Raw genomic sequence first — 25,723 nt, 5'->3', positions numbered from 1 at the left:
TCCTTCGGTAGTTCCTAATTTTCCCACCTGAATCGACCGTCTCCCCCTCCCCTTCCTCCTCGTTTGTTTCCCTTTTTTTTTTTCTTCCTTTTATTTTCTTCTCGTTCCCGTGGGGACCCTTTCTTTCCTTCTATTACCGCTGTTTGTTTCTGTTTTGTGTGTCGTTGTCGGTATAGGTTGCTCATGCTCCTTCACAGTCTGAATCAAGGCCCCTTAAGCTCACAGTGGAAATAAGAAAGGGGTCCGCCCAGTGGCTCCTTTCTTCGTGACGCTGAGCGGATTACGGATTACATACGCAGCTAATTGAATCGTTTGGATGGACACGGTTGAACGCCTACGGAACGAACCATCCGTCGCCCGTGCCTGTTCCTGAACTTGGGAGCCTCGAACTACCTCGACCGGCAGCAACAGTTGGTCTTCTGATCCTAACTCGATCGCTTCCTCCACCCTCCGTTCCTTAAGACACTCTGCAGCCTGGCGCCCATTGTTTTTGCTTTCTCTCGTTACATTGATTGCCCCCCCCTGCTTGTTTGCACTGGGAGCCATAGGGGGGTTTGTTCAATTGTTTGCAACTTGTCCTTGTTCTCGTCCTATTGCTTCTGTAGTCCCGCACGCTCAACGACCGTTTACGATATAATTGTTTCACGATGGCATTCCTCTTTAAGTCGAAGAAGAACCACACTCCCAGCCTGCCTCCAGCAACGAGAAGTCTTAATACCTCCGAAGGAGCCCCGTCAGCGCCTGGGCCGGCGCTCAATGGCCCCAAAGAACGCGATGGAGCGAATTCGCACACTCCCACTCCCAGCAGTAGCTATAACAACTCCTTAAATTCCGTGAATAGCGCCGGAAGTCCTGATCATCCGCGAATGCGACAACGCGCAGAGTCTGAGTCGCAGGTTGGTCCTCCGCTTTCCTTTCCACCGCCCCAATACTTGTGACAATACTTCACCACACAAGATCTAGACTAACGCTCTCCAGACTCCGCGATCTCATCCGAGCATTTCCAGTAATTCTCCGAATAGTAGCCCCGGTGCATCCCTTTACCCCTGGTCGCAGCGTCGACTGAACTTCTCCTCGCCTCAGGCAAGCCCGTTCCCGCGTTATGGTGCTGCAATCAATTCCGTTGCCTCGAAAGAAGGCGATATATATATGATGGGTGGTCTGATAGACGGTTCGACCGTGAAGGGGGACCTGTGGATGATGGAAAGCAGCAGTGGGAATCTGTCATGCTTTCCGATCGCTACAATATCAGAAGGACCTGGGCCGCGAGTTGGACATGCAAGCTTATTGGTCGGGAATGCGTTCATAGTATTCGGAGGTGATACCAAGGTGGACGAGAATGATACGCTAGATGACACACTCTACCTTCTAAATACATGTACGTGTCAAAAGTTCAAGTCTTTCAGCAATCTGGGAATGATCACGTTCGCTAACTGATGGTTGATGTAGCCTCTCGACAATGGTCGCGCTCCATACCTCCAGGCCCCCGACCTACTGGACGTTACGGTCACACTATAAACATTCTAGGCTCCAGATTATACGTCTTTGGAGGGCAGGTGGAGGGATTTTTCTTCAATGATCTCGTTGCCTTTGACCTAAACCAGCTCCAAAACCCTAGCAATAAGTGGGAGTTTCTAATCCAGAACAGCCACGACGGCGGACCTTCACCCGGTCAAATTCCCCCGGCCAGAACCAACCACACCATCGTCGGTTTCAATGACAAACTGTACCTGTACGCAATAACAACCCCCCCCCCCCTTCTCTTGCTGCTTGCTATTTCAAATCACCTTTTCACTGACCATGATGCAGGTTTGGCGGAACAAACGGGTTGCAGTGGTTCAATGATGTCTGGTCTTATGACCCTCGCTCCAACAGTTGGACTCAACTGGACTGTGTCGGATTCATCCCAGCCCCCCGTGAAGGACACGCCGCGGCCCTGGTAAATGATGTCATGTATATCTTCGGTGGACGCACAGATGAGGGTATCGACCTTGGCGATCTAGCAGCTTTTCGCATCACAACACGACGTTGGTATTCATTCCAGAATATGGGACCTGCCCCTTCACCAAGGTCAGGGCATAGTATGACCGCATTTGGAAAACAGATCATCGTTTTGGCTGGTGAGCCAAGCTCCGCGCCAAGGGACCCCGTGGAACTCAGCATGGCATACATACTTGACACCTCAAAGATTCGTTATCCAACAGACGCCCAAAACGGGGAGCGGGCACCGTCTGCCGCCGCTACTGTGAGAAAACCAACTGCCACGGAGAAGCAGGTTCAACAACAAGCCAACCGAACATCTCGCGAAGCTCAGACCCCGCCATCGGATGCGCAACGGAGAGGACAGGGACCATCTCGGGAGAGTATGGTTAGTCCTATTGGGAGACCCACGGATCTAGGCCCTGGTCTAGGACCAGGATCCCGGCTTCCGCGCGCATCTATTGCGCAGGCGCCACAAGGACCTCCCCCCCCGGGACAGGCTCCGACACCCGGTCCAAGAGGCAACACACCCCAGCATGCCATGAGCCCGAGAAGCAAAACTCCGCCAAAGCTAGACCGTGGGTATGGCGGCCCCCCAGTGGATACCGCCCGGGCCATGGCAAGTGATAGGGATAGAGATTCAGCGGCAAGGGAATCACCAAGAGAGTTCAAGAGCCCTCAAGAGGCAAATGGACATCGTACCCAGCAGTCCTCACGCATGTCTGCTAGAGCGATGGAGGCAGGCGAAGCTGCGCCCCTGATCAGCGCCCCTGCGCGCCAACGCTCTCTCCGACAGCGACAGCGTGGTTCCATGGACAGTGCCGATGAATCCATCCTCGGTCGACATGCAAGTATTGACAGCTCGATGGATTCAAGGACCTACAGAAACTCGAAAACCATGGGCGACGAACCCCGATCGCCTAGGTTGACAGCTCATCAGGAAGCCTTGATTAAGGAGCTAGAAGCGGTGAAAGGCCGCAATGCATGGTACGCGTCGGAGCTCGCTTTGGCCAAGAAAGCCGGTTATACACCCAACATCTCAGGGAGCTCTGTGCTGGACGAGCGTACAGCAGATGCGTTTGCTGATGAGGATCGCCCCTTGATTGAGGCATTCCTCGCTATGAGGGCCGAACTAGCCAAAATGCAGGCCACCGTGGACCGCCAAGCTGCCATAGCATCCAAACGCGTCGCCGAGGTTGAACATCAGAGAGATGTGGCGGTGAATGAGGCAGCCTACTCTCGCGCCAAACTTGCTGCACATGGAGGAAGTCAACAAGGTACACCATTATCTGACGGACAATCTCGAGACTTGGAGGACGCGGTCTCCGAGCGTACAACAGATCTGAGCAGAAGGCTCGCTGTCGCTATTGCGTCTCAGAACGAATTGAGATCCAGGTTGGAAGTGATGGCTACTGAAATAGAGCAAGAAAAGCGGGGCCGAGAGTTAGCAGAAGAGACATGTGAAGCCACAAGGAGGAGATTGGCTGAGTTGGAGATACAGAACAACCCCCTAGAAGCAGAAAGTTTGCGTGCCCAGCTTCATGGGATTGAAGCGTCTCTGAGAGAGGAGTCGATTCTACGATCCGAAGCCGAGTCATCTTTGAAGCAGTTGACCTTGGATAAAGAGGAGCTTTTGAAAAGACTGGACGATTCTTCCACTCGGTTAAAGGACTTTGGCAATAACCTCGGTGGCCTTAGAGAGGCCGTGACTGCATCTTCCAATAAAGCCACCCTCCTCGAGAAGCAATTAGACGAGGAACGAGAACGTCGTGAAGGCCTGGAGAGAAAGTTGTTGCAACTTCGGTCCGAGCACGAAGAACGAACTTCCGAGTTGGAGAACGCTACGCGCCGCCTGCGGGATGCAGAGGAGCTCGCTGAGAGCCACGCCAGGGAAGCTGAAACGCACAAGAATGCATTCCTCACTGGTCTTGACCGAGCCTCTTCGTTCGATTCAGATACCTCGATGCGGTCCCTGGCCGATCAACGCGTGACTATCGCCGAAGCACAGGTGGAGAGCGCGAATAAGCTCGCGAAAGCCAGCCAAGCGGCTGCCGATGAGGCGGCGGAGAAATTGAGACGTGCCGAGGAAAGGATTGCAGGGTTAGAGGCGTACCAGGAACAGGCTAGCCGGGAGGGTCTACAGCTCCGAAGGCAGTTGCAGGCAGCGCTGAAAGACTCTCAGATGTACAGCGCTGAGAATAAGGAGCTCAAGGCCCAGCTCGAAAACCACCAGCGCGAAGCTGGAGCTTTGGCCATCCAACACAATGCCCTCAAAGACCTCCTCGGTGAACGCGGAGCCCTCTACTCTGATAATAGACGCTCCCCGCGCCTTGAATCTCCCGGATCTCGATTCGGCACCCCCGAGCAGACCAGACTACGGGAACTGGAGCAACAGCTCTCCACCAGTATCAAGGCTCATGAAGAACTCAAATCTTCAGTTGAGACTCGCGAGCAAGAAGCCGACCGTGCCTATAGGGAGAAGTTGGAGCAGCTTGAGAATGACTACCAATCCGCCGTCCATTACGTGAAAGGGACCGAAAAGATGCTCAAACGGATGAAGGATGAACTGGCTCGATACAAAATACAGAACGCGAAGATCCAGTCCGAACTGGAAGCAGCCCAAAGCAACCTTGCTCAAACTCCTGCCACGGCGTCGGACGCTCCAGCGGAATGGGAGGCGGAGCGCTCCAGGCTTCAAGAGTCGATAGCTGAGCTGCAGGAAGATACAGCATCGTCAATTGCCAACCTAGAGGAGCAAATTACGAGGTTGAAGGAAAGTCTCTCTTCAGTGGAGTCCGAACGAAGCAAATATGAGGCGGATTACGAAGCAATTCAACAGCAGTTCATAGCGACTACCGAGAACAGCCGATCTGAGTTGGACCAACTCAAGCACGAGAATTCTTTGCTCGAAACTCGCGCAGCGGATGCGGAGCAGAAGGTCAACATGCTCCTCGATCAAGTCGAGGCATCCGTTGGGCATTACCGTCGCCAGTCGCAGCATGGGCAAGGTCCAAACGGGATCTCCCGTACACATAGTAACGCTTCGAGTAATACTATCGGCGCTGGGGTTGGGCGTTCAAGGGCCAACAGCGCAGTGTCTCAGGATGACAGCTTCCTCGATAACCGTGGCTCCATGGCGCTTGACTCGCTCGCCAATGAGTTGGAAACCCTGCGCAGCCACTGGGAGAGTACCAATCGCAACTACCGGTTGAGCACCCAGTCGGACTACGACCGAACCCCAACAAAGGAGTCGGGGCTCAGCGACAGCCTGGCGGAGTGGAGGCGGCGATTGGACGAAGAAGAGACGAGAGAACCCTCTCCGGACAAAAGTAGGCCTCACAATGCTGCCGAAGAACCGGCAACCGCGAATATGATCTGAGCAGCTCAGTGAGCACTCCTTCATGACTTGTCTATATCTTATTGGGAGCTATATCATAAAACGTCTGAGCACGTTGATTTGGGTCCCCGGGCTTTGGAAGCCCTTAATCGGGCCTTTTTCTTTTCTTTTCTTTTCTTTTCTTTTTTTTTTTTTTTGCGACAGTTTATCTGTGTTTCCTCTGTCCTTGTATCTCCGTTCGTTCTTTCTGCCTTTGTATTAGCTTATGATGATTTGAGGGTTGCTTGTCCGCCTATATTTCCATATTTTTCTTGATATGTACCAACCCACACACATCTTTTCCCTCGTTTCTCTTTTTCTTTTTCCATTTTTTTTTTTTACTCTTTATTTCCTTCTCCATGTTCCCTTCATCTTTTCTTTTATACCCCCTTTCTCTTTGCCTCCTAACCTGAACTGTACTATTCACCTGATTTTCTTGACGATGCCTCAAGTCTGATGGAAGTCAGAATTGTTTGGCTGCGCGAATTAAAATGCTGCACCGTTCATCAGTTGAGTTTGCGTCCGTGTCGTTATTATTATATCCCCCCCCCGGTCATACTAATTACTCCCCGTACGTATCGTCCCGAGTCTTCGCCAGGAGAATGTGTTGGGATTGCCAGTAAGTGGCATAGGTATAGATAGTTAGACCAAGTCTATCGTACTAATGGCTTCGATCCACGATGTTCGAATCTGAAGACCATTTGCTCCTTTCTCTATGGTTACAGTGTATACCGAATGAAGATCCCTGAATTAGACGTATAGGTATTTTTTTTTCCCCCAATTTTTGGGAGGTAACTGCTCTTTCCTCGAGTTTCTGCCCAAGGGAGGAGGAATCGAAAATTTGGATCAAGTCTAGGGTATGAGCAGCGGGAAATGCGAGGTGTGACATGATTCCTTGGATGTGCATATCATATCAGACCTACGTGGGTAGGGGAAGTTAGGTAAGGGTTAACTATGCTATGTTCTTTATACTATTGATTAGATTAGTATATATATATATATATAGGGATATATATAGGGATGTCTTGGGTTGAGGATATTTGAGTCTGATAAGGCGTGCTGGGATTTTTGTGCCCAAGTGCTGACTGTAACAGGGTTGTATTGAGGTTACAGAACGGATGTTACAGAACAATGAACATGTCATGACTTTCTTTGATGTACTTGAGATTTAATAATAGTATATGTATACTTACAGTAGTATATAAAGAAATGGAAAAAATAAATATCAATGGAATGATTTGCTGACTGCATGTCTGAAGATTCATCATTCTCCTATCAGGGCGAGTTGGCAGTTTCAAGGTTTGCCGCCTAAAGTTATTCTTGGGCTTCGATTGCCTTCTAGTGACCAGGATATGGGTAAAGGCTTGTGTGTTTAGGAGATGGATTATCTGTGAATCCTTAATAACAGAGATATTGCTACTCCTACTCCTACTCCTACTCCTACTGCTACTCCTACTGCTACTGAATTACTTGATGTAAAGTGACCAAGTCTTCACCGACTCATTCAAGATTGACTGATTTACTACACGCCCCTTAAATTACAATATACCTTAAATTCGCCGTGACCAGGTTCCCAGGTATGATACGTGTACCGGGTACACTAATCCATCAAAAGCCGCTCAAATAAACCAATCAGGAGTTCCCTTTTCCCCTGCCGTTTTCTGGTACTGTCAGAGAGGAGGTGACAGTACAATACAATACAGTACAGTACAGTACAAGACAAGCCAAGCCTTCTCTGTTCAACTTTCTCTCTTTCTCCTCTTCTTCTCTTTCTCTCCTCCTCTCCTCCTCTCCTCCTCTCTCCCTCTCTCCCTCTCTCCCTCTCTCCCACCCACCTTCCGATATCAAGGCTCTGTCCTTGGTTTCTTGACTCTTTTTATTCTTCGGTTCTTTCCTATTCTCACGTTCTTGTCTGTCCCCAACGGTTCAACCTCTTCTCCCTCTCCGCCTTTTTTGCCTTTCCGGTCGGGCCCTTGCGGTTGTCCCCAGCAGTCGACATCACCGCTCTCTCACCTCTCTACCAACCTCCTCCCACAAGGTTTGTTTCTCTTTTCTCTTTTCTTTTTCTTTTCTTCTTCTTCTTCTCCTCCTTCCTGGAGACACACTCTCTATTTCTCTCCTTCTCTTCTACTTGCAGGTTCTGGCTTTGTTCTGGCTTTGTTGCTCCTACCTGCATTACCAGCCTCACCGTGCCAGGTATCCTCAAGCTGAGCACTGGCTGAGCCTCCTCCATTTTCTCTCTTTGTCTGCCTCGCCTGCTCGTTGGCTTCTAAACCCTCACAAATCCCCATTTGTCCTTTTGCCTTGCATCCATCCTCCTTCCAGCTGACCGACAATCTCTCCCAACAGCCCTTTCTCAATTAAGACCTGACCACAGCGACTCGCTGTGTCTACCGTTCGATCAAGATGACGACCATGGTGAGTAACACCCTTGATCCTGCCTGGCATACTGAATCTCACCTAACCATCTTGTAGGATCTGCGTGTCGGTAACAAATACCGCATTGGCCGTAAAATTGGAAGTGGTTCTTTCGGCGATATCTATCTCGGTACGTGACGATCTCTAGCCTCGATAATAACACAAACCGTGGAGGAGATTCTAATCGGAGTAGGCACCAACATCATCTCTGGAGAGGAAATTGCTATCAAGCTGGAAAGTGTCAAGGCTAAGCACCCCCAACTGGAATATGAAGCCCGTGTCTACAAGTCCCTCGCCGGTGGTGTTGGAATTCCATTCGTTCGCTGGTTCGGTACCGAATGTGACTACAACGCCATGGTCATCGACCTTCTCGGACCTAGTCTCGAGGATCTCTTCAACTTCTGCAACCGCAAGTTCTCCCTGAAGACAGTTCTGCTCCTTGCCGACCAACTCATCTCCCGTATCGAATACATTCACGCCAAGTCCTTCATCCACCGTGATATCAAACCTGACAACTTCCTCATGGGTATTGGAAAGCGTGGAAACCAGGTGAACGTGATCGATTTTGGTCTCGCCAAGAAATACCGTGACCCCAAGACGCACTTCCACATTCCATACCGTGAGAACAAGAATCTTACTGGAACTGCCCGTTACGCCAGTATCAACACTCATCTGGGTGTCGAACAGTCCCGTCGGGATGATATGGAATCTCTGGGCTACGTGATGCTCTACTTCTGCCGTGGTACTCTTCCCTGGCAGGGCCTGAAGGCTGCTACCAAGAAGCAAAAGTACGACCGTATCATGGAGAAGAAGATGACTACCCCCACTGAGGTTCTTTGCCGTGGGTTCCCCAACGAGTTTTCCATCTACCTGAACTACACTCGTTCTCTGCGTTTCGACGACAAGCCAGACTACTCGTATCTGCGCAAGATTTTCCGCGACCTGTTTGTTCGCGAATCCTTCCAGTACGACTATGTCTTTGACTGGACTGTCTACAAGTACCAGAAGAACGCAGCTATGATCGTGGACGCTAGCAAGAAGGACAAGGAGGCAGCGGAGGAACAACAGCGCCGTCAGGCTGTTGCCGGTGGTCCTATGGCCACCCCCGGAGCTGCCGCCAAGCCTGGTGCTATTTCTAGCCAGCGTCGCAAGATCATGGAACGTGGAGCCCTCGACAACACCCCGGACACCAACCGTGCTGTGGGAGGGAGTGACAGGATGTGAGTATCTGAAACCTAGGTTCCGTGTAGGGAACCCCTTTCCTCTGCGTTTGGTACTTCGGTGCGGCCCTGCACGTGGAGGTCCTCTCTCTCTCTCTATCTCTATTTGGTTCCTAGAATCTGACTAATCTCATAGTCTTCGGCGTTAGGCTGCGTTCTGCTTCTAAGGTTGCTGCTTCAGGTGCTTATGGGCCTGGTGCTAGCCGCTCGAAGCGGGACGATGGTGCTCAATGGTACTAAATTGTTTCTGTGTGTCTTGGTACAGCATGCTGGTGGAGCTTGGCCTGTCATTGCTATTTTCTTCATTTCATTGCAGTCCAGCCCTCCTGCCTGTTGGCCTGACGCTAGCCAAAGAGCCCGGGATTTCTCGTCATTCTAGTTGCCTCATGCTTCTTCTTTGCTACGTGCAGCAAACCTCCAGATGACCCATTTCGCCTTGGAACTCCACTCTTGTTCTCTTTTTATCTCTCTCTCTCTCTCTCTCTCTCTCTCTTATTATTCTTGTTGCATTCTCTGATAGCCCGTTATCCCCCGTCTTTCGATCGTCCTCGGATTATCTTACCGTTTCGATCCGCCTGCGTTTTTCATTTCAACCCATTTATTCGCTCGATCATCCGCCCTTTCCATTTGAGAGTGGGACATTCTTCCTTGTCAGTTTGTCTCCCGTTGTGGTTCTCCTACATCATTACGACTCTACACATGGAAAAGGCCCCGATATCATCAGCCTTGGACAAAAACGCTTTAATTGTGGCTATGTTACGTCTTGGCCACCCGGTTATTACAGTTTTTTTTTTCGGATCATCGTTCAACTTGGAGATAGATTCCGTCAACGACCGGGATGGCTAGACCGAAAGAGATGCAATCATCAGATGCACAGTCTTTGGGGGGGGTTCTGGGGATTTGTATGATGCTGACACCTGTCGCTCAATTTCCTCGAATTCCTGATGAACTGCCCGCTTCAACTACACTGTGCCCCCATCTCCCTCTTGTTATGTCTGTGTTTATTATGCCTTTGCCCGTTTTCTTTTCCCCTTTCCTTTGTTTCAGTCCTGCCCATGTCATTTCCTTTTCATGTTTCAGATTGTCATCATGTCTTATTGACGTATCATTGGGGACGAATGTGTATGAGAGACGACTAGCAAAGATGTGTCTTTTGGGGGGACAGGAGGGGAGGATGGTTATTCGCAGATATTTCAAGGGTGTTGCTATTCTCGTGCAAAGGATGCTGTATCGGCAATGAGCCGTGCAGCAGATAAGCTGAGATACGACGCTCTGGACAGTTGGTGGAACATGTCTGCGTATGGGGTTAGTGGCGACGGAAACTGGCTAGGGTCGCTTCCGGGGTGGTATTACGTCGATTAGTGTTGTTGTTTCAAGGAATTTTTTCCCTCCCAACTGTTTCCGCTCCTTTCTGTATCTATCAATATGCCGGACGGGACCAGTTTAAGGAGGCACCGGCGACCAAGGCCGAAAGCCAATGCGTCTCTGTCTGCACGGCAGCAGCCAGGGACCTTACTTGAATTGTTTTCATCCTAGTTCTCTTGCATATAATCAATCCAATGCAATTCCGAACCAACACCTGCATGTTCCTCGCTTTCTTCATAGGTATTTCTCCTGAACCCACGACAGTCGGACCATAGCCACTAGCGCAGGGTATAGAGAGGTAATTAGCGACAGTCAAAAGACCCGTCTTGAGTCAGCATTACCTATGATGACAAGCCAGTCTCTTAAGCCAGATGGAAGGCAAAAAGAAGGAGCGAGAAGGATGAGGGAATAAACCCCTGCCATGTATGTGGGCGCAATCAGCGGCCGTCATGTCAGTTCGAGTGAAACCAGGGACGATAATAATAATTCGTCATCATCGTCAGCAGCGATCAAAAATCTTTGCCCTGGCCTTCCGTTCCTTTCCACCGCTCTAGTTGTTCTTCCCCCATTCCCGAGTTTCTCTATTCGCGAGAGAAACAATGATGATGAAGGCAAAGGCGGCGAGCGAGTTTCATTCAGCTCCGGGCCGTTGGTTACAGAGAGCTCGGTCTAGAACCTCGATTCTCTCCTCATTGACAGACCTCGGGACGACGTTGCATCTTTGATTCAGCTCTATCTATCTATATCCATCGGGATCCAGCTACCTCCAGCCCTCTCTCCCCCGAAATATATATTTATAGGGGCTTGTTGTCTCGCGACTTGACTTGCAACTTCTCTTTTGTCGCACAAGACGGCGTGTGCACTTGTGATTCCCACACTTCTGCATCTTCGCATCGAACTTCGGAGGGGAAAGACTAGAGAACAGATTGGAAGCGATGGATCAATACCCTTACTATTCGGGTCAGGGGTCACAGCAGCATTCTTACTCTCTATACGGACTCAACAATCCGAATCAGTCTGACCAGGGTGAGGATCTCCAAGGGAATTTCAATTCTTTGGTTTGTCTCTCTCTCTCTCCCTCTCTCTTTTCTATATCTCCTGTTCTTATCAACTAACCATCACGGAATTCGCCGTCCTATTATACAGAATTACCAACCGTACGACCCCAACTTTCACCCCGCGGCGCATTCCTTTGGACCCCCGTCGCAGTCTCCGTCCGAGTCTTACTCGAAACAATCGACCTCGAGCAATCCCGAGCACATTAATCAGCACCAATACTCGGGTTCTGTCGAAGGGCGGAATGACTTTGTCCCCGACCCGTTGTCTCTGGTGCGGAGTAGTAGCGAGGAGAAAGAGGGGTTGATGACGCCAGCGCAAAGCAAGCGCAAGGCCCAGAACAGAGCAGCGTATTATACATATCCTTCCCCTCTTTGGATTCCCTCTTTGGGTTTTATATTTTCTTTCCATTATACCGGACTAGACTAATTTCTGCGTGTTCCGCGCCAAAACAACAAATAGCCAACGAGCGTTCCGCGAGCGAAAAGAGCGCCATGTGCGTGAACTCGAAGAAAAAGTCACCAACCTACAACAAGAATCCACCACCTTGCTAGCTGCCAATGAGCGCATGAAGCGCGAACTCGCCCGATACACCACTGAGAATGAGATCCTGCGCGCCACAAGCTCCGCCAGCGGCGGCGCGGACGGCCGCTCCCCTCGGTGTGCTGAACCGCCGACTGAAACTGGGCCCATGGCCTACTCCCCGACAGATTTCTATTCGAGCCTCGTGCCCAAAGGCAAGTCCGCCCGTTTGCACCGCGTCATGTACTGTTCGCAAACGGGGGAGCGGCTGCTCGATGCGCAAGCCACGTGGGATCTCATCCAGAGCCACGAGCAGTGCCAGCGCGGGCTCCTTGATATTGCGGACGTCACGGCGCGATTGAAGGCGTGGGCGCAGTGTGATGGACAAGGACCAGCTTTTCGAGAGAGCCAGGTGCGTAAGGCGATCGAGGAAAGTACGGTCTCGGACCATGATGAATTGATATGATTTCTCTCTCTCTTTTTTTCTTCTTTTTTTTTTTTTTTTTTTTTTTCCATGATGGATGCGACATGACTTGTATGTACCTAGGACATATATATATATATATATATATATTTATCTATGCTTGAGCGGGCGCTTTTGGAGCGGCCCAGATTGGGTCAGGAGTTGCGAGTTGCGACAGCTGTGTTTCTCATTCATTTGGATAGAGACGCCGCAATGAAAACGGTGCAGTGGATTGATTGATGGGTTCATTCAGATGCATTGCGAGGTTCCACAAGGTTGACATACTAGCGGCGAATGGAGTCTGTCAGTTCAGCTTTTGATCTGGAGATCCCCGTCCCTGGTTCTCCCTTGTGGCTCAATATATCTGCAGGTCCAGGTATGGTATGGTATGTACGTATGTCTGCGGAAGCGAGATGATCTCCGATTTGATTCCATTCCATTCCGTTCATATTTATATTATATTGTATTGTATCTAATCCCAATCGTCATCGTCATCGTCAACACTCGCCTTTTTAGTCCTAGTCGTCGACGTAAACTTCCCTGGTCGCTCACCGTCCGAGGAATCCGAACGTCTCTTCAAGCGTACATCGCTTTCTTTCAAGGCGCCCACCTCCACAAGCATATTCTCGAGATCTGGATTGAACCGTTAGCTTAGCTACACCTACACCCCAAATACAAGTACAAGTACAGGAAGAGGGAAAGAAAAGAAAAGAAAACAAACCCTCAACTCTCGTCGCGGTCCCGCGCAACCCAATCAGCGTCACACATTGTCTCACGATCTCGCCATCCTTGTACACGAGAATCGTCGGCGTATTGCGATCCGGATACCCCTCTATACACATATTCCCGCGCATCTCGCAGAACTTGAGGTCGCCGTATTTCGTGGCCATGCGGCGCCACAGCTCCGAGAGCAGCCGCGACTCCACGTTGTTGCTGCTTGACGAGGTGAGGTTCACGAGCACGTAGTGTTTGCGCGAGGCTTCGGTGACTTCCCTTGCGTAGTCGGGTTTTTGGAGCGGGTAGACTTGGTTATGGATGGATGTTGTTTGGATGGTGGATAGTTCGGCGAGGCGTTTTTGTCTTTTTTTTTTTTTTTTTCATTCCGTTAGTTTCTCCCTCTCTCTCTCTCTCTCTCTCTCTCTCTCTGCTTTCTTGTCGTCTTTTTGTTGTATTTCTGGGGGGGGGGGGGGGGGGGGGAAGAGGAATCATCCAGGGCCAATACCGGTACTGATTTAGAAAATCTTCATCCTCTGCCTCTTCTAGGGCATCGAGTTCGTCGAGATCTTTATCCTCCAGACGGTTCTCGTAGGCTTTGCGCTCGGCTTCGATCAGCGCTTCTTGGATGAGGGGTTCCGGGTCTTGGGGCTTTTCGGGGATCACGCCGTGTTTGCGGAGGATGTCATTCCTTGGTGTGGTGTGTTAGAGAGGTATCGAGAGTGTAGCTTTGTAGAAAGGGACAGACCATTCGGTATCTTCGTTGGGGTTTACTTGGACTTCCATTGTGGTGGTTCGTTATTGGGTGTGAGGTGAAGGATTGAATTGAGTGCAGTATATACAGAGAGAGTAATAGGCAGAACAAGGATGAGTGGGTTATTCTGTTTTGGGATCTTGGCGCACGTGCTATTCCCCGTACAAAGTATAAGTTATATCTTACAGTTATCCATGATCAAACTAAAAGAATGAGAAAAAACCGAGTAAGGAGATGTGGCATTATTGATATCTCTCCCATTGATAATGTAAACGGTAAAATATTGAAAAAGCTTTTAATGTCAGGTATGAAACAATCCAAACTCCATCGTAACATCAAACCCGTAGACAAACGTAGACAAAAAAAAAAAACCCTGGTACGGAGTAGAAGCAAAAAAGAGGGATAAAAAGAAAAAAAAAAAAAAAAATCTAATCCACGTCCATCTCGTCCTGTGTAGTTCCATCCACCAAGACACGGGTCTTCTTTTTCTGGCGGAGCTTCTCCTCGCCATGCACCCTGTTGGCTGCCTTGCTGGTTTCCGCCACAAGCGGCCGGCCCTCTTCCCTCTCGCGCAGCTCCTTGCGAATAAGGTGCTCGCCCTCCTGCACGACCTTCCAGTCCGCCGCGCGCTTGCGGTCCCGCGCAAGCTTGCCAGCCAGGCGCTTCTTGGTGAACGCCCGCTCTCTGCGCTGCCGGATCTCCTCCACCCGCTCCATGGCCTTGATGGTCGCCGCAACCACGTTCCGGTCGTACTTCTGGGGCACGTTTCTCTTCTTGGCGAACTGGGACAGCACGAGCGATGAGTCGACGATCATCTCTTTGCCGCTGGCCGCACGGCCGGCCTTGGTCCACTTCAGCTTTCTCGGTTGACGCTTGAGTTTGAAGTTGGCGTGGCATTTGGACCGGCAGAATCGAAAGGCTTTACCGTCGAGTCGGACCATTTGGATTCCCTTCGAGGGGTATACCGGTCGAGAGCAGAAGTGGCATGTTTCGATTCTGGTTGGTCAGTGTTAGTCAAGATTTATTTGTTTCAAGGTAAGGGAGGCCTTACCTCATGATGATGGAAAGTTGACTCTCTTAAAATGAGAGTGTAATTCTATCAAAGTCCTTTTTCTGGGGTATAAAGAGCAGGATAAAAAAAAAAAAAAAAAAAAAAAAGGGTTGATTGACGTGCGGGAGAAAATCATATCGACAAAAGTAGGAAGTTTTGATTTCTGCCGGCGCTAAACCAAAATGGGACTTGCGGCGGTATTCCGATTTTTATCTTGACGGCTTCTCTTTTTCCCCCCCAACGTCACTACCGGCGAAGTGAATTCCACAACACTTTTGACACCTGTGCCCCTGATCCACTCACAATCACCATTGCTGAAAATGGCGTCGACTCTTGCTCTTGGGCTGGGCGTGGCTACGGCAGCTTTTCTGGTATGGGTTGGTTTGGCTATTTGCTGTCCGGTCCGAGACTGACTGTTGTTCCCTAGGGCCGCGCTGGTTTCGTCGCATTCCGTCGCTACAAGGGAGGAGTGAATAGCATGGGAAAGGCTTTCTACAAAGGGTTCGTCTAGCGAGACCATGTCGCTGACGATGGACGATGCTTACTAGGTATAGAGGATTTGAACCGCGAATGAACCGCCGGGAAGCCTCGCTAATTCTAGAACTTCCGTACGTCTCACGTATCCGATGGTTGAGAGGCCTACTAACAAATCATGCAGAGAACGCACTCTGAACAAGGACAAGGTTCGCAAGAAGCACCGCCAGCTGATGCTGCTCAACCACCCGGATCGTGGTGGCAGTCCGTATCTGGCCACGAAGATCAACGAAGCCAAGGAATTCCTCGACAAGCAACTCTAGTTCTTGAATTCCACCAGTGAATCGAGATGGAGATGGAGATGGAGGAGAAACCGGGAGACCCGGGGGTCTCACATTCTGTATAAAATACTGTCTTTGGTGCATAGCGTGGCGTTGGTGGGTTTGGAGGATGGGGATAGATACCATTCTCGTCCCGGAGGAGATTTGTATTATACTATTATTCTGGGAAATCGCCGCTCTGAATGTAATCTCATCAATTAAACTCGACCCCAAAAAAAAAAAAAAGAAAAAGAAAAAAGAACATTCTGACTGCATTCGGAGGATTACCCACTCCTGACAATCTATCTGATCTTATCTTTAGGGTATTTGATCCTGTTCTCTGTGCAGAGATGGATGATGTAGAAAAAGGGTTCAAAATCGGGATTCGGGGATTTCGGAGGCCGTCTGGAAGTTATTGGACTCGTACTTTTAACACGAAAGCTGAGCTTGGCTTTGGCTGAGACGGACTTAATGCTACAAGTCTCCTCCAGCTCCGAAAAGGCAGCAGCTGGTCCCATTGAAATTTGGTGGTGTTTAGGACGGGAAGAACTGTGTCAGTTTTCCTCCCTCCCTCTCTTCTTTTTTATACCTTTTCAAATCTCGGTTACTTCTACTATTCAATACAGTATAAGAGGTCCAAATCGCCACGTGCCAACGCTGGAGAGTCGATTGTGTAAGCCTTCTTTTCTTTCTCCCTCTCCCTCTCCCTTCTCTCTCTCTTTCTCTTCTCCAGCTTTGGCGTCATCGAACCATTTTTTTTGCCTCCTCTAGATTTGCTTACTCCTCCACACTGACCTTAGTCATTCCTTCACAATTTCAATCCTCCTCCTCCCCCCAAAAAACAGGCGAATCAAACGAAAAGGAAAAAAAGAACAGAAAATAGAGAAAAAAGAAAGAAAGAAAGAAAGAAAGAAAGAAAGAAAGAAAGTAATCTTCGTCTGTTTTTCAATCCAAATTTCCATTCTTCCCGATATCTCCGTCTGGTTTGATGGACGAACCCCGCATTCGCCTCTTTGACGTTGTTGCTACTACTACTGCTGCTGCTGCTGCTGCTGCTGCTCCAGACATAGTCCGCCCCCGCTGACTTCCTTTCCTTCGCCCCAAACTCCGTCTCCCCGTTATTATGGATGGAATGGGGGACGGTTCGAACGGCATGGGCTATGATATGCCTATGCTAATGAACCAGCAAACGCCTCTTTTCGGCGCATACGGCCATGACGGCTCCCCTGTCACCGTTGGTCTCCCGAACCCGACCTTCCTCGATGAATCCTCAATGGGCGTGGGCGATGATAATAATGATGCGAAACGGCGACGTATTGCGAGGGTGAGCGTCTCTCCCAGGCTTCCGCGGCTTTCCCTCGCTGATTTCCCCTTCCCTCTCCAGGCCTGTGACATGTGTCGCAAGAAGAAGATTAAATGCGACGGCAAGATGCCCAAGTGCTCGCACTGTATCAACTATAAAACAGACTGTATATTCACCCAGGTTGAGAAGAAGCGGAACCCCCCAAAAGGGTATGTGTGTGTGTGTGTGTGTGTGTGTTTTTTGTGGGACTGGCCGGAGCGGCTTTTTGTGTTCCATAAGGAAATGTGTTCATACCCGCTGACCGTGTCTCTTCGTCTAGGGCTAAGTATATCGAAGGCTTAGAAAATCGACTCGGGAGAATGGAGTCCTTGCTCCGGCTCTCCGGACTGCTTTCTGAAGATGATGGAAAGACAGACCTTGGAACACTGGAAAAACGCCTGGCCGACAGATCGTTTTCTGCAGGTGGCCTGAACAATTCCAACAGTCCTACTCGGTTCAACATGGCGCAGAATAGTCAATCGCAACCCATGAGTGTCTCGCGACACTCGACACCTCGGATGGACTGCCAGTCTAGTCCCCGGACGGCTGCTACATCGCCTGACTCGCAAAAAGAACCCGAAAATGAAGTAGAAGGTCTCTCGGATTTGATGTGTTCGCTGGTGACGAATAATTGCGGTGAAACTCGGTACATTGGTGAGAACTTGCCCCCCCCCGACCCTAACCAGCACGTATGTCTCTAAACTCGAGCGTAGGATCGTCGTCTGGATTCTCTATATTTTCGCCAAAAGGAATTCAATGGGTGAACGACAAAACCGGCGATACCTCTTTCCAAGACATGATATCTTCCGCATACATTGACGACAATAAGTGGATGTATTGGAAGCCCGAAATCTTTAGCGACATTTTCGCGCGTCGCGTCTTTAAACCTTTACCTCCCAAGGAAGAGGCCCTGTCCCTCTTCCGGGACTTTTTCGATAATTTTAATTGCATGTTTCCTCTTTTCCACGAACCGACATTTATGCACTTGGTTGAGCGACAGTATTCTCGAGACCCCTACGAAGGCTCGGGTTGGTGGGCCAGCATTAATGTGGTGCTTGCCATTTCACATAGGTTGCGAGTGATGAGCAACCTGGTTCCTCAGGAAGAGGATAAAAAAGCGTGGCTGTACTTGAAAAATGCCATGGGTGTTTTAACTGAGCTTACAATGCGAAACACGGATTTATTAAGTGTCCAAGCTCTGCTAGGCATGGTACGTTCGTCATTCTTCTACCCTGCAAGCACCTCTAACTGGACCGCTGTGCAGTCGCTTTTCCTCCAGGGAACTCCTAATCCGCAACCATCATTCTTCCTAGTCGCCGCGGCTATTCGATTATCTCACAGTATCGGTCTCCACAAACGAGGCTCCGGGTTTGGATTGAACCCGGTGGAGGCGGAGCAGAGGAAACGGGTCTTCTGGATTGCTTATATGCTAGATAAAGAGTATGCTAAGCTTCCCACGCTGCCGATGATTTTATGCTATATCCTTAATCCCTACTAACGTACGTCTTAGCCTTTGTCTCCGTTCCGGACGCCCGCCGGTGCAAGATGATGACGACATGAATGTAGAATTGCCCAGCGAAGACCCTCCGGACAACATTGGTAATGTCCCCCTATCCGATGGAAAGGGAAAATTCAATTTGTTTCGATCGCTGTGTCGATTTTCCACTATTGAAAGTAAAGTTTACAAACGCCTTTATTCTGCCAAGGCCTCGAGACAATCGGATGGCGAGTTGTTGAATACCATTGGAGAGCTCGATAAGGAGCTTGAGGAATGGAAAGACAACATCCCCCTCGACTTTAGGCCTGAGCACGAGATCAAGGCGACGCACACGCCACTTATTCTTCATGTTGTTGTCCTCCATTTTGCTTATTACAACTGCTTGACAACGATCCATCGAATGTCCGTGCATCACGGATACTGGACCAGTCGTCTTTCCAACTACGCCATTCAAGGCCTAAATGCTCGACCACTGAACCCAAGGGTATTCCTATCGGCAATCCTCTGTGTGACTGCTGCCCGAGCGTCTATCAATCTGATCAAGTACATCCCGCAGGGCGATTTTGCCTGTGTCTGGTAAGAAAAAAAAAAAAAAAAAAAAAAAAAAAAAACCTGCAGATTGCTATACCAAGATGAGCTAACCACCGCGGACCAGGTTGATTCTCTATTATCCAGTTTCTGCATTGGTGACCTTGTTTGCGAACATTCTCCAAAACCCTACGGACGCACGCGCCCGATCGGATGTCAAATTGATGACCGTGGTCGTTAATTTCCTGTCCACTCTTGTATCTGATGAGTCTAATGGAAGCATCAAACGCATGCTCGGCGTTTGTGGTGAGTTTGAGCGAATCGCCCAGGTGGTGCTCGATAAGGCGGAAAGAGATTCGCATTCAAAGAAAAAGCGCAAAACGGCACCAGAAAATGACTCAAGGAACGCGCAGCCAAGTGCCGCCGGAGAAGCTCCTGTGGCTCCTGCTGCTAAGGGGAACGCAGCAGATGCGTCACCCACGACGATGCCCTTCTCTTCGCCATCATTTCATGATAACGCTCCCGATATTGGTCCCCATCCAATGGATGAACCCACGACTTTTGGCCCGAGTCAAACGATACCTGTCACCGGCGGCATTCCTCCCGATATACCGAACAATATGCATATGCCTAGAGTTGGCCATGATTTCCCAGACATGCTCAGCCCCAACACTTTGGACGGGGTCAATTTTGGTAGCCAACCGCCCTTCACATCTCCTAACGATATTCCCATGACTCCCTCCTTCCAGCAACCATTTGTCCCTCAGGATCTATGGCAAATGCCAATGACGATCGAGTGGGACTGGGCGGATATGTCGACGACCTTCCCGGTCTTCGGTGCCGGCCCAGTACCGGATCACTCGTGATTACGACGATATGAACCAGTTCTTGCACTTTTCCCCATTGCCGTCTCTCAACCAGGAACGGGTTCTTTATATCTTTTGCTCGCGTTTTGCTGGGTCTGGGGACGGTATGGAATCTTGGGCACGGAGTATCTCACCACTTCTACGAACGAATCTTTAAATTTTCTACTATTTACGTCTTATTCTGATTATTAATCGGCCAGGTGTATACATGAAAGGGAAGGCGTTTTGTGAATTCTGACATGTTGGGAGTATTCATCGCGTGTAGTAGTAGTTGTGCAACACTCCACACTCTTCTAGAGCTTGGACAAGTAACAGGCCGGCCAAGCTAGAGGCGCATTTTATGTACATTGGACAGTGGCAGACTGTATTATTTAGTATAATAAATTACCATGCTAGGATCTGAATCTTCTCTTTTAATAATTTGGAGCGCGCCATGACGACGACAAAGTGACCATGGGGTTCCTTAGGATTCTGGCCAGCCGGATGACTCAGCGCGCCCGGACGGAACGGCAAAAAGCCTAAGGCCGAGACCAGAACGTCAAGGCGGACGACGGAGCGAAAGAGAAAGAGAGCAAGAAAGAAAGAAAGAGAGAAGAGAGAGAGAGAGAGAGAGAGAGAGAGAGCGCGCTCTTCTCCAACAACCTCCAATTCCCAACCGACCTATTCCAACCTGACAATTTGCATCTCCCTCCCCATCTAGCGAGGGCTTCTATGGCTTCCGGTGTCCGTCACTACTGCTAAAAGCCTTCCTCCTCCCCCCAATCTATCCAGCCCTTTTCCAACTCACCGTACTTTCTTGCCCTCTGGGCTCAACTTCCTCGACCATGGCCAGTTTGCTCCGTCGGCCAGGCAATCTCGCTCCCTATTCGAGGAGAGCCGCAGAGCGCATCTTCCGCGCACGACCGCTGACTGCACAGGTGCCTCAGTCGAGATTGTCGTCGTTGATCACAGCCCGACGAGCCAGGACATTTGCTACACAGAGCCCCGGCGGCGGACCGAAACCCCCGAGTAACGAGAACCAAGATGGGCAGAACGCGTCAGCTCCGCCAAATGGGGCTGGCAATGGTGGTGCGAACCAGGAGCAGCCTCAGTCGAAACTCACCGCGGAGGAGCAGCAGCAGGTGGATCTGTTCATCAAGCATTTGAAGGAGCGGGTGCCCGCTTCGCAGCATCAGATGCTAGACGATGTGCGAACGGTGATGATGCGAGATGGACTGCCTTCGGATGTGAAGGATTTCATCCAGGAGCATATTCAGTCCGGGAGGCCGGCGTCGCTGATGGATTACGTGAATCTTACCCGGTACATGTCGAAACATGTGGGCGAGTTTGCCCAGAAATTGAATGCGGTAGAAAACGAGAGAAATGAGAAGGATCAGTCGGAAGGTGGTGGTGGTGGTGCAAAGAAGCAGCAGGAGGAACAGGGACAGAAGCAGGGAGAGCAGCAGCAACAGAAGGATGGCGCGGATCAGGGCAACAAGCAGCCGAATTTCAAGGTCTTTGAGTTCCGATTCGATCCCGCTACGTTCTTCGTTACTGCCCTTGTGACCTATTATCTTTACCGCAGCGTCTTCCCTGGGGAGAACACCAAGGAGATCACATGGCAGGAGTTCAGGGCGAACTTCTTCGACAAGGGTCTCGTGGAGAAGTTGACGGTCGTGAACAGCAACCGCGTCCGCGTTGACCTGCACCGTGATGCTGTGGCACGGTTGTACCCGGATTCGCCCGCAAGCCAACCATACTTTTATTACTACTTCAGCATTGGATCTGTCGACAGCTTCGAGCGTAAGCTGGATGAGGCGCAGAATGAACTTGGTATCCCTAGTTCGGAGCGCATTCCCGTCTCTTACATTGAAGAAGTCCCATGGGCGGCGACGATCTTGTCGTTTGGCCCAACTCTCCTCCTGATGGGAAGTTTCCTTTGGCTTTCGAGACGTGCCACTGGCGGCGCAGGTGGTCAAAACGGGATTTTCGGTATTGGAAAGAGCCGAGCCCGCCGCTTTAACCAGGAGACGGATATTAAGATCAAATTCTCTGACGTTGCTGGAATGGATGAGGCCAAGGTGGAAATTATGGAATTCGTTAGTTTCCTCAAGCATCCCGAAAAGTTCCAGAAGCTTGGTGCCAAGATTCCTCGTGGTGCTATCCTTTCCGGACCTCCTGGTACTGGTAAGACACTGCTTGCTAAGGCCACGGCCGGTGAATCGGGTGTGCCTTTCTTCAGTGTCAGCGGTTCCGAGTTCGTTGAGATGTTTGTTGGTGTCGGTCCTTCCCGTGTCCGTGACTTGTTCGCCAATGCCCGCAAGAACACCCCTTGTATCATTTTCATTGACGAGATCGATGCCATTGGTAAATCTCGAGCGAAGCAGAGTTTCGGGGGTGGAAACGATGAGCGGGAGAGCACCCTGAATCAAATCCTTACCGAGATGGATGGCTTCAATACGTCCGATCAAGTGGTTGTCCTGGCTGGTACTAACAGACCCGATGTTCTCGACAAGGCCCTGATGCGACCTGGCCGTTTCGATCGACATATTGCCATCGACCGACCCACCATGGATGGCCGTAAGCAGATCTTCCGTGTTCACCTGAAGAAGATCGTTACCAGCGAGGATATGGAATACCTGACTGGTCGACTGGCTGCTTTGACCCCTGGTTTCGCTGGTGCTGATATCGCAAACTGTGTCAACGAGGCCGCCTTGGTTGGTATGTAACCCACGTAATTTTCTTTTTTTTTTTTTTTTTTTTTTTTTTTTTTTTTTTTTCAATACTGACATCCCTGTATAGCTGCCCGTGAGAACGCGGACCGTGTCACCATGAAGCACTTTGAACAGGCGATTGAACGTGTTGTGGGTGGTCTAGAGAAGAAATCCGTCGTACTTTCTCCCGAGGAAAAGCGTACCGTGGCTTACCACGAGGCCGGCCACGCCATTTGCGGCTGGTACTTCCGCTGGGCTGACCCCCTGCTTAAGGTTTCTATCATCCCGCGTGGCCAAGGTGCTTTGGGTTACGCTCAATATCTGCCTGCCGGAGGGGATACCTACCTGATGAATGTCAACCAACTGATGGACCGCATGGCTATGACCTTGGGAGGACGTGTCAGCGAGGAACTCCACTTCGATACTGTTACCAGCGGCGCCAGCGATGACTTCAACAAGGTGACCCGCCTCGCAACCGCCATGGTGACCAAATTCGGCATGTCCCCTAAGCTCCGATACATCTACTACGAAGAGGACCCCTCGCAACAGCTCCACAAGCCCTTCTCCGAGGAGACCGCCCGCGACATCGACCTCGAAGTCCGCCGCATCGTTGACGAAGCCTACAAGCAATGCCACGAGCTCCTAACCGCGAAGAAGAAGGAAGTCGGCATTGTCGCCGAGGAGCTCCTCACAAAGGAGGTCCTCAGCCGCGATGACATGATCCGCCTCCTTGGTCCTCGCCCATGGCCCGAGTCCTCCGAGTTCGCCAAGTACTTTGACGGTGCCCATGGCCAAACCATCGCCCCTCCCGAGCCTACCTTACCCGCAGAAGGAACCGAAGGAAAAGACGCAACAGAATAAAACACCCATACCCAACATAGACGAGCAAAGCAAAGCATCCGGAGTAGGGAAAATTAGTTGAACCTGTGTGACATTATCTTTTTTTCTTTTTTTTTTGTTTCCCCTCTTCTATTTTTTGGTCTGCTTGATTTCATCTTCTATCCTTTACTTGGGACTTGTATTTATTGAACCCTGGAGCATTCGATGTCCTTTACCTTCTCCCCTCTTATTCATGTACGCCTCTCATCTATCTATCTACCTACTCTATTTACGCCTTTTGCTTCTCTTCCTACCTCTGATCATGTTACCAGAAATATAAACTGTGTTTTCTTTTTTTTGTCATCCCCTCCTCCATCCCAACCCCATGGAGAGACTTCTCGGCTTCTGTCGTCGCTTTGTCATGAAGCGTCTCGTGTATTGCACCGCTGTATAGTAGTAGGAGTAGGAGTAGTAGGAGCAGTGAGTAGTAGGTCGTCATGGTAATTTTCATTTGTATTTCTTTCTCTAAAGCAAGAGTTTCAATTTATAACCTAGGGGTTTTGATCTACCCTTCATAAGTGAACTTCATTCGCCAACTTGGATCCTGCACAATTAGATAGCTAGGTGGCTGTAGATATATGTGTAGAAAATCCAGTTCTGTATACTGTATATAATACAACCTTATCCAAAAGTAAAAGTCGATTAAAAACAATCTGATTCCTTGGATGACCAATATATAAAATAATGACAAGCTAGAAGGAAAAAAAAAAAAAAAAAAAAAAGGAACCTTTTACAATATATGTATGTACTCCATCCAGTAAATGTAAACCTCCGAAACCAGGACCAAGGAACTAAAGAGAAAGAAAAAGAAACCAAAAGACCTATGTGTGCTGATTCTCAGTTGTGTGTGTGTTTTTTTTTTTTTCCTTGTAAACTTACCCACCCACCCCTTCTCGACAGAAACAATCTTCCAACCGCCTACCATCACCTGCCTTCCCCCCCCCCCCCCTTCGGTGTGGTTTACTCCTGCTTGGCAACAGCCTTCTTGCTCTTCTTCTTGGTGGTCTTGTACTTGGGTGCTGCTGAGAAACGCGGAATGAACCGACCAACGCGGGCCTGGTATTCCTTGTATTCCGGGTATTTCCCGGCACTGATGTTCTCGGTGAGACGGGTGCTGCCCTGGAAGATGAGAAGAAGACCAACGACGCCCAGACCCGTCCACTGGACGTAGTTCTCTGTGCGGTAGGCGCTCCACAGATACAGAGTCAGCCAGATGGCCTGCTCGGAGAGGAAGTTAGGGTGTCGAGAGAGCGACCACAGACCGGAGACGACGAAACCGCGCTCTAGGTCCTCGGCGTCGTACCGGTCCTTATAGGGGGCGGGGATGCGCGCCGACTTCTGGTAGATCTGCTTGGCCTTCTGGAAGTGCCACTGCTGTTGGTCGGCGAAGTGTTCGAGAAGGATGAAAAAGAAGGCGACACGGGAGAAGATCAGGTCAGCGAGCTCGAATGAGGCGCCGTTGGGGAGGCGAGCGAGAAGGAGGAAGTTGTAGGTTGGCACGGTGATCAGGAGGAGGAGAGCGGGCTGGATCACGCTGATGAACGTGATGTTGAACAGGAAGAAGAGGAAACAATTGTTAATCTTGGACCGGACGATGGACCAGCGGTAGTCCTCGCCGCCCCAGCTGTAGCCACCCTTGCGCCAAAAGTTGAAGGTTAAGCGGATCTATACGCAGTAATTAGCACCGACTCCCGGTGCGTAGAAAAAGACGAGAATCAGGGGAGGACTTACACTCCAGAGAATAGAGATCGCGGCAATGGTGTCCAGGCTTAAGGTGCGAAGACCGGACAGGCGTGCCCAGACTGCAAAATGAACATTGTACAAGGCTGGAAGGATACTCCACAGGCGATCAACCTGGGAATAGTTGCGGGTGAGCTCGGAGAGGACAATAAACCCCGCTGCCAGGACACCAGTGAAGGCAATCGCGCTGGCGAGTGGGTTTGTAGAGAGATAGATCTCCTTCAAGGCGTCCACGTCCTTTGCGGCCACTACGGGCTGCAGTTGTTCGGGGAGCGAGAGGATTTGCGGCAGAAAGGGAAGCACAGCATGGTTGAAAGAGACGCAGTCTGCAAGAGATTGAACCTCAGGAAGTGGGAGGGAGGCCATGGTCGCGACGGGAACAGGAGGGGTTTGGGTGCGGAGAAAATATTCCCACATTTGGAAATACTTGAAGTATTTTGAATGACGTTTGGAGGGAGTCGAGA

General features: G+C 50.2%; 9 protein-coding genes across 9 annotated transcripts; 6 read left to right on the top strand and 3 right to left on the bottom strand.

The window, feature by feature from the left end:
• Nucleotides 1-416: 416 nt before the first annotated feature.
• P175DRAFT_064642 (putative cell polarity protein (Tea1)) lies at nt 417-5,586 on the top strand. The gene is made up of 4 exons (XM_040901068.1): nt 417-896; nt 979-1,378; nt 1,450-1,732; nt 1,810-5,586. The coding sequence occupies exons 1-4, from the start codon at nt 648-650 to the stop codon at nt 5,357-5,359; spliced, it is 4,482 nt and encodes a 1,493-aa protein (XP_040756536.1). The 5' UTR covers nt 417-647; the 3' UTR covers nt 5,360-5,586.
• Nucleotides 5,587-7,276: 1,690 nt separating this feature from the next.
• P175DRAFT_0451552 (casein kinase 1 family protein) lies at nt 7,277-9,153 on the top strand. The gene is made up of 4 exons (XM_040894492.1): nt 7,277-7,774; nt 7,832-7,904; nt 7,968-8,994; nt 9,131-9,153. The coding sequence occupies exons 1-4, from the start codon at nt 7,763-7,765 to the stop codon at nt 9,141-9,143; spliced, it is 1,125 nt and encodes a 374-aa protein (XP_040756535.1). The 5' UTR covers nt 7,277-7,762; the 3' UTR covers nt 9,144-9,153.
• Nucleotides 9,154-11,294: 2,141 nt separating this feature from the next.
• rsmA (putative bZIP transcription factor (Fcr3)) lies at nt 11,295-12,403 on the top strand (the record flags this gene model as incomplete). The annotated part of the gene is made up of 3 exons (XM_040898216.1): nt 11,295-11,417; nt 11,506-11,765; nt 11,878-12,403. 3 exons carry the CDS (start codon nt 11,295-11,297, stop codon nt 12,401-12,403), a joined length of 909 nt encoding a protein of 302 aa, XP_040756534.1.
• Nucleotides 12,404-12,442: 39 nt separating this feature from the next.
• Nucleotides 12,443-13,949, bottom strand: P175DRAFT_0472080 (phosducin family protein). The gene is made up of 4 exons (XM_040895118.1): nt 13,863-13,949; nt 13,623-13,805; nt 13,122-13,480; nt 12,443-13,033 (listed from the first exon to the last, which is right to left on the bottom strand). The coding sequence occupies exons 1-4, from the start codon at nt 13,898-13,900 to the stop codon at nt 12,873-12,875; spliced, it is 741 nt and encodes a 246-aa protein (XP_040756533.1). The 5' UTR covers nt 13,901-13,949; the 3' UTR covers nt 12,443-12,872.
• Nucleotides 13,950-14,213: 264 nt separating this feature from the next.
• P175DRAFT_0472078 (ribosomal eL24 family protein) lies at nt 14,214-15,026 on the bottom strand. Its single transcript, XM_040895117.1, has 2 exons — nt 14,920-15,026; nt 14,214-14,864 (listed from the first exon to the last, which is right to left on the bottom strand). The coding sequence occupies exons 1-2, from the start codon at nt 14,922-14,924 to the stop codon at nt 14,297-14,299; spliced, it is 573 nt and encodes a 190-aa protein (XP_040756532.1). The 5' UTR covers nt 14,925-15,026; the 3' UTR covers nt 14,214-14,296.
• A 198-nt stretch (nt 15,027-15,224) lies between these two features.
• On the top strand, nt 15,225-16,032 carry pam18 (putative mitochondrial DnaJ chaperone (Tim14)). The gene is made up of 4 exons (XM_040896458.1): nt 15,225-15,290; nt 15,347-15,420; nt 15,474-15,527; nt 15,578-16,032. The coding sequence occupies exons 1-4, from the start codon at nt 15,240-15,242 to the stop codon at nt 15,714-15,716; spliced, it is 318 nt and encodes a 105-aa protein (XP_040756531.1). The 5' UTR covers nt 15,225-15,239; the 3' UTR covers nt 15,717-16,032.
• Nucleotides 16,033-16,836: 804 nt separating this feature from the next.
• Nucleotides 16,837-19,947, top strand: atrR (transcription factor atrR; the record flags this gene model as incomplete). The annotated part of the gene is made up of 6 exons (XM_040895782.1): nt 16,837-17,225; nt 17,336-17,709; nt 17,769-18,265; nt 18,320-18,495; nt 18,566-19,129; nt 19,209-19,947. The coding sequence occupies 6 exons, from the start codon at nt 16,837-16,839 to the stop codon at nt 19,945-19,947; spliced, it is 2,739 nt and encodes a 912-aa protein (XP_040756530.1).
• Nucleotides 19,948-20,771: 824 nt separating this feature from the next.
• Nucleotides 20,772-23,501, top strand: P175DRAFT_0426809 (ATP-dependent metallopeptidase FtsH/Yme1/Tma family protein; the record flags this gene model as incomplete). The annotated part of the gene is made up of 2 exons (XM_040893199.1): nt 20,772-22,647; nt 22,729-23,501. The coding sequence occupies 2 exons, from the start codon at nt 20,772-20,774 to the stop codon at nt 23,499-23,501; spliced, it is 2,649 nt and encodes an 882-aa protein (XP_040756529.1).
• Nucleotides 23,502-24,479: 978 nt separating this feature from the next.
• On the bottom strand, nt 24,480-25,625 carry P175DRAFT_0506651 (DUF1295 domain protein; the record flags this gene model as incomplete). The annotated part of the gene is made up of 2 exons (XM_040898215.1): nt 24,480-25,184; nt 25,251-25,625. 2 exons carry the CDS (start codon nt 25,623-25,625, stop codon nt 24,480-24,482), a joined length of 1,080 nt encoding a protein of 359 aa, XP_040756528.1.
• Between the last annotated feature and the right edge of the window lie 98 nt (nt 25,626-25,723).

This window comes from Aspergillus ochraceoroseus (assembly GCF_002846915.1).
Source record: "Aspergillus ochraceoroseus IBT 24754 chromosome Unknown P175scaffold_1, whole genome shotgun sequence".
Lineage (NCBI taxonomy): Eukaryota > Fungi > Ascomycota > Eurotiomycetes > Eurotiales > Aspergillaceae > Aspergillus > Aspergillus ochraceoroseus.
The sequence above is the reverse complement of the archived record's forward strand: the minus strand, read 5'-3'. Positions and strand labels throughout refer to the sequence as shown.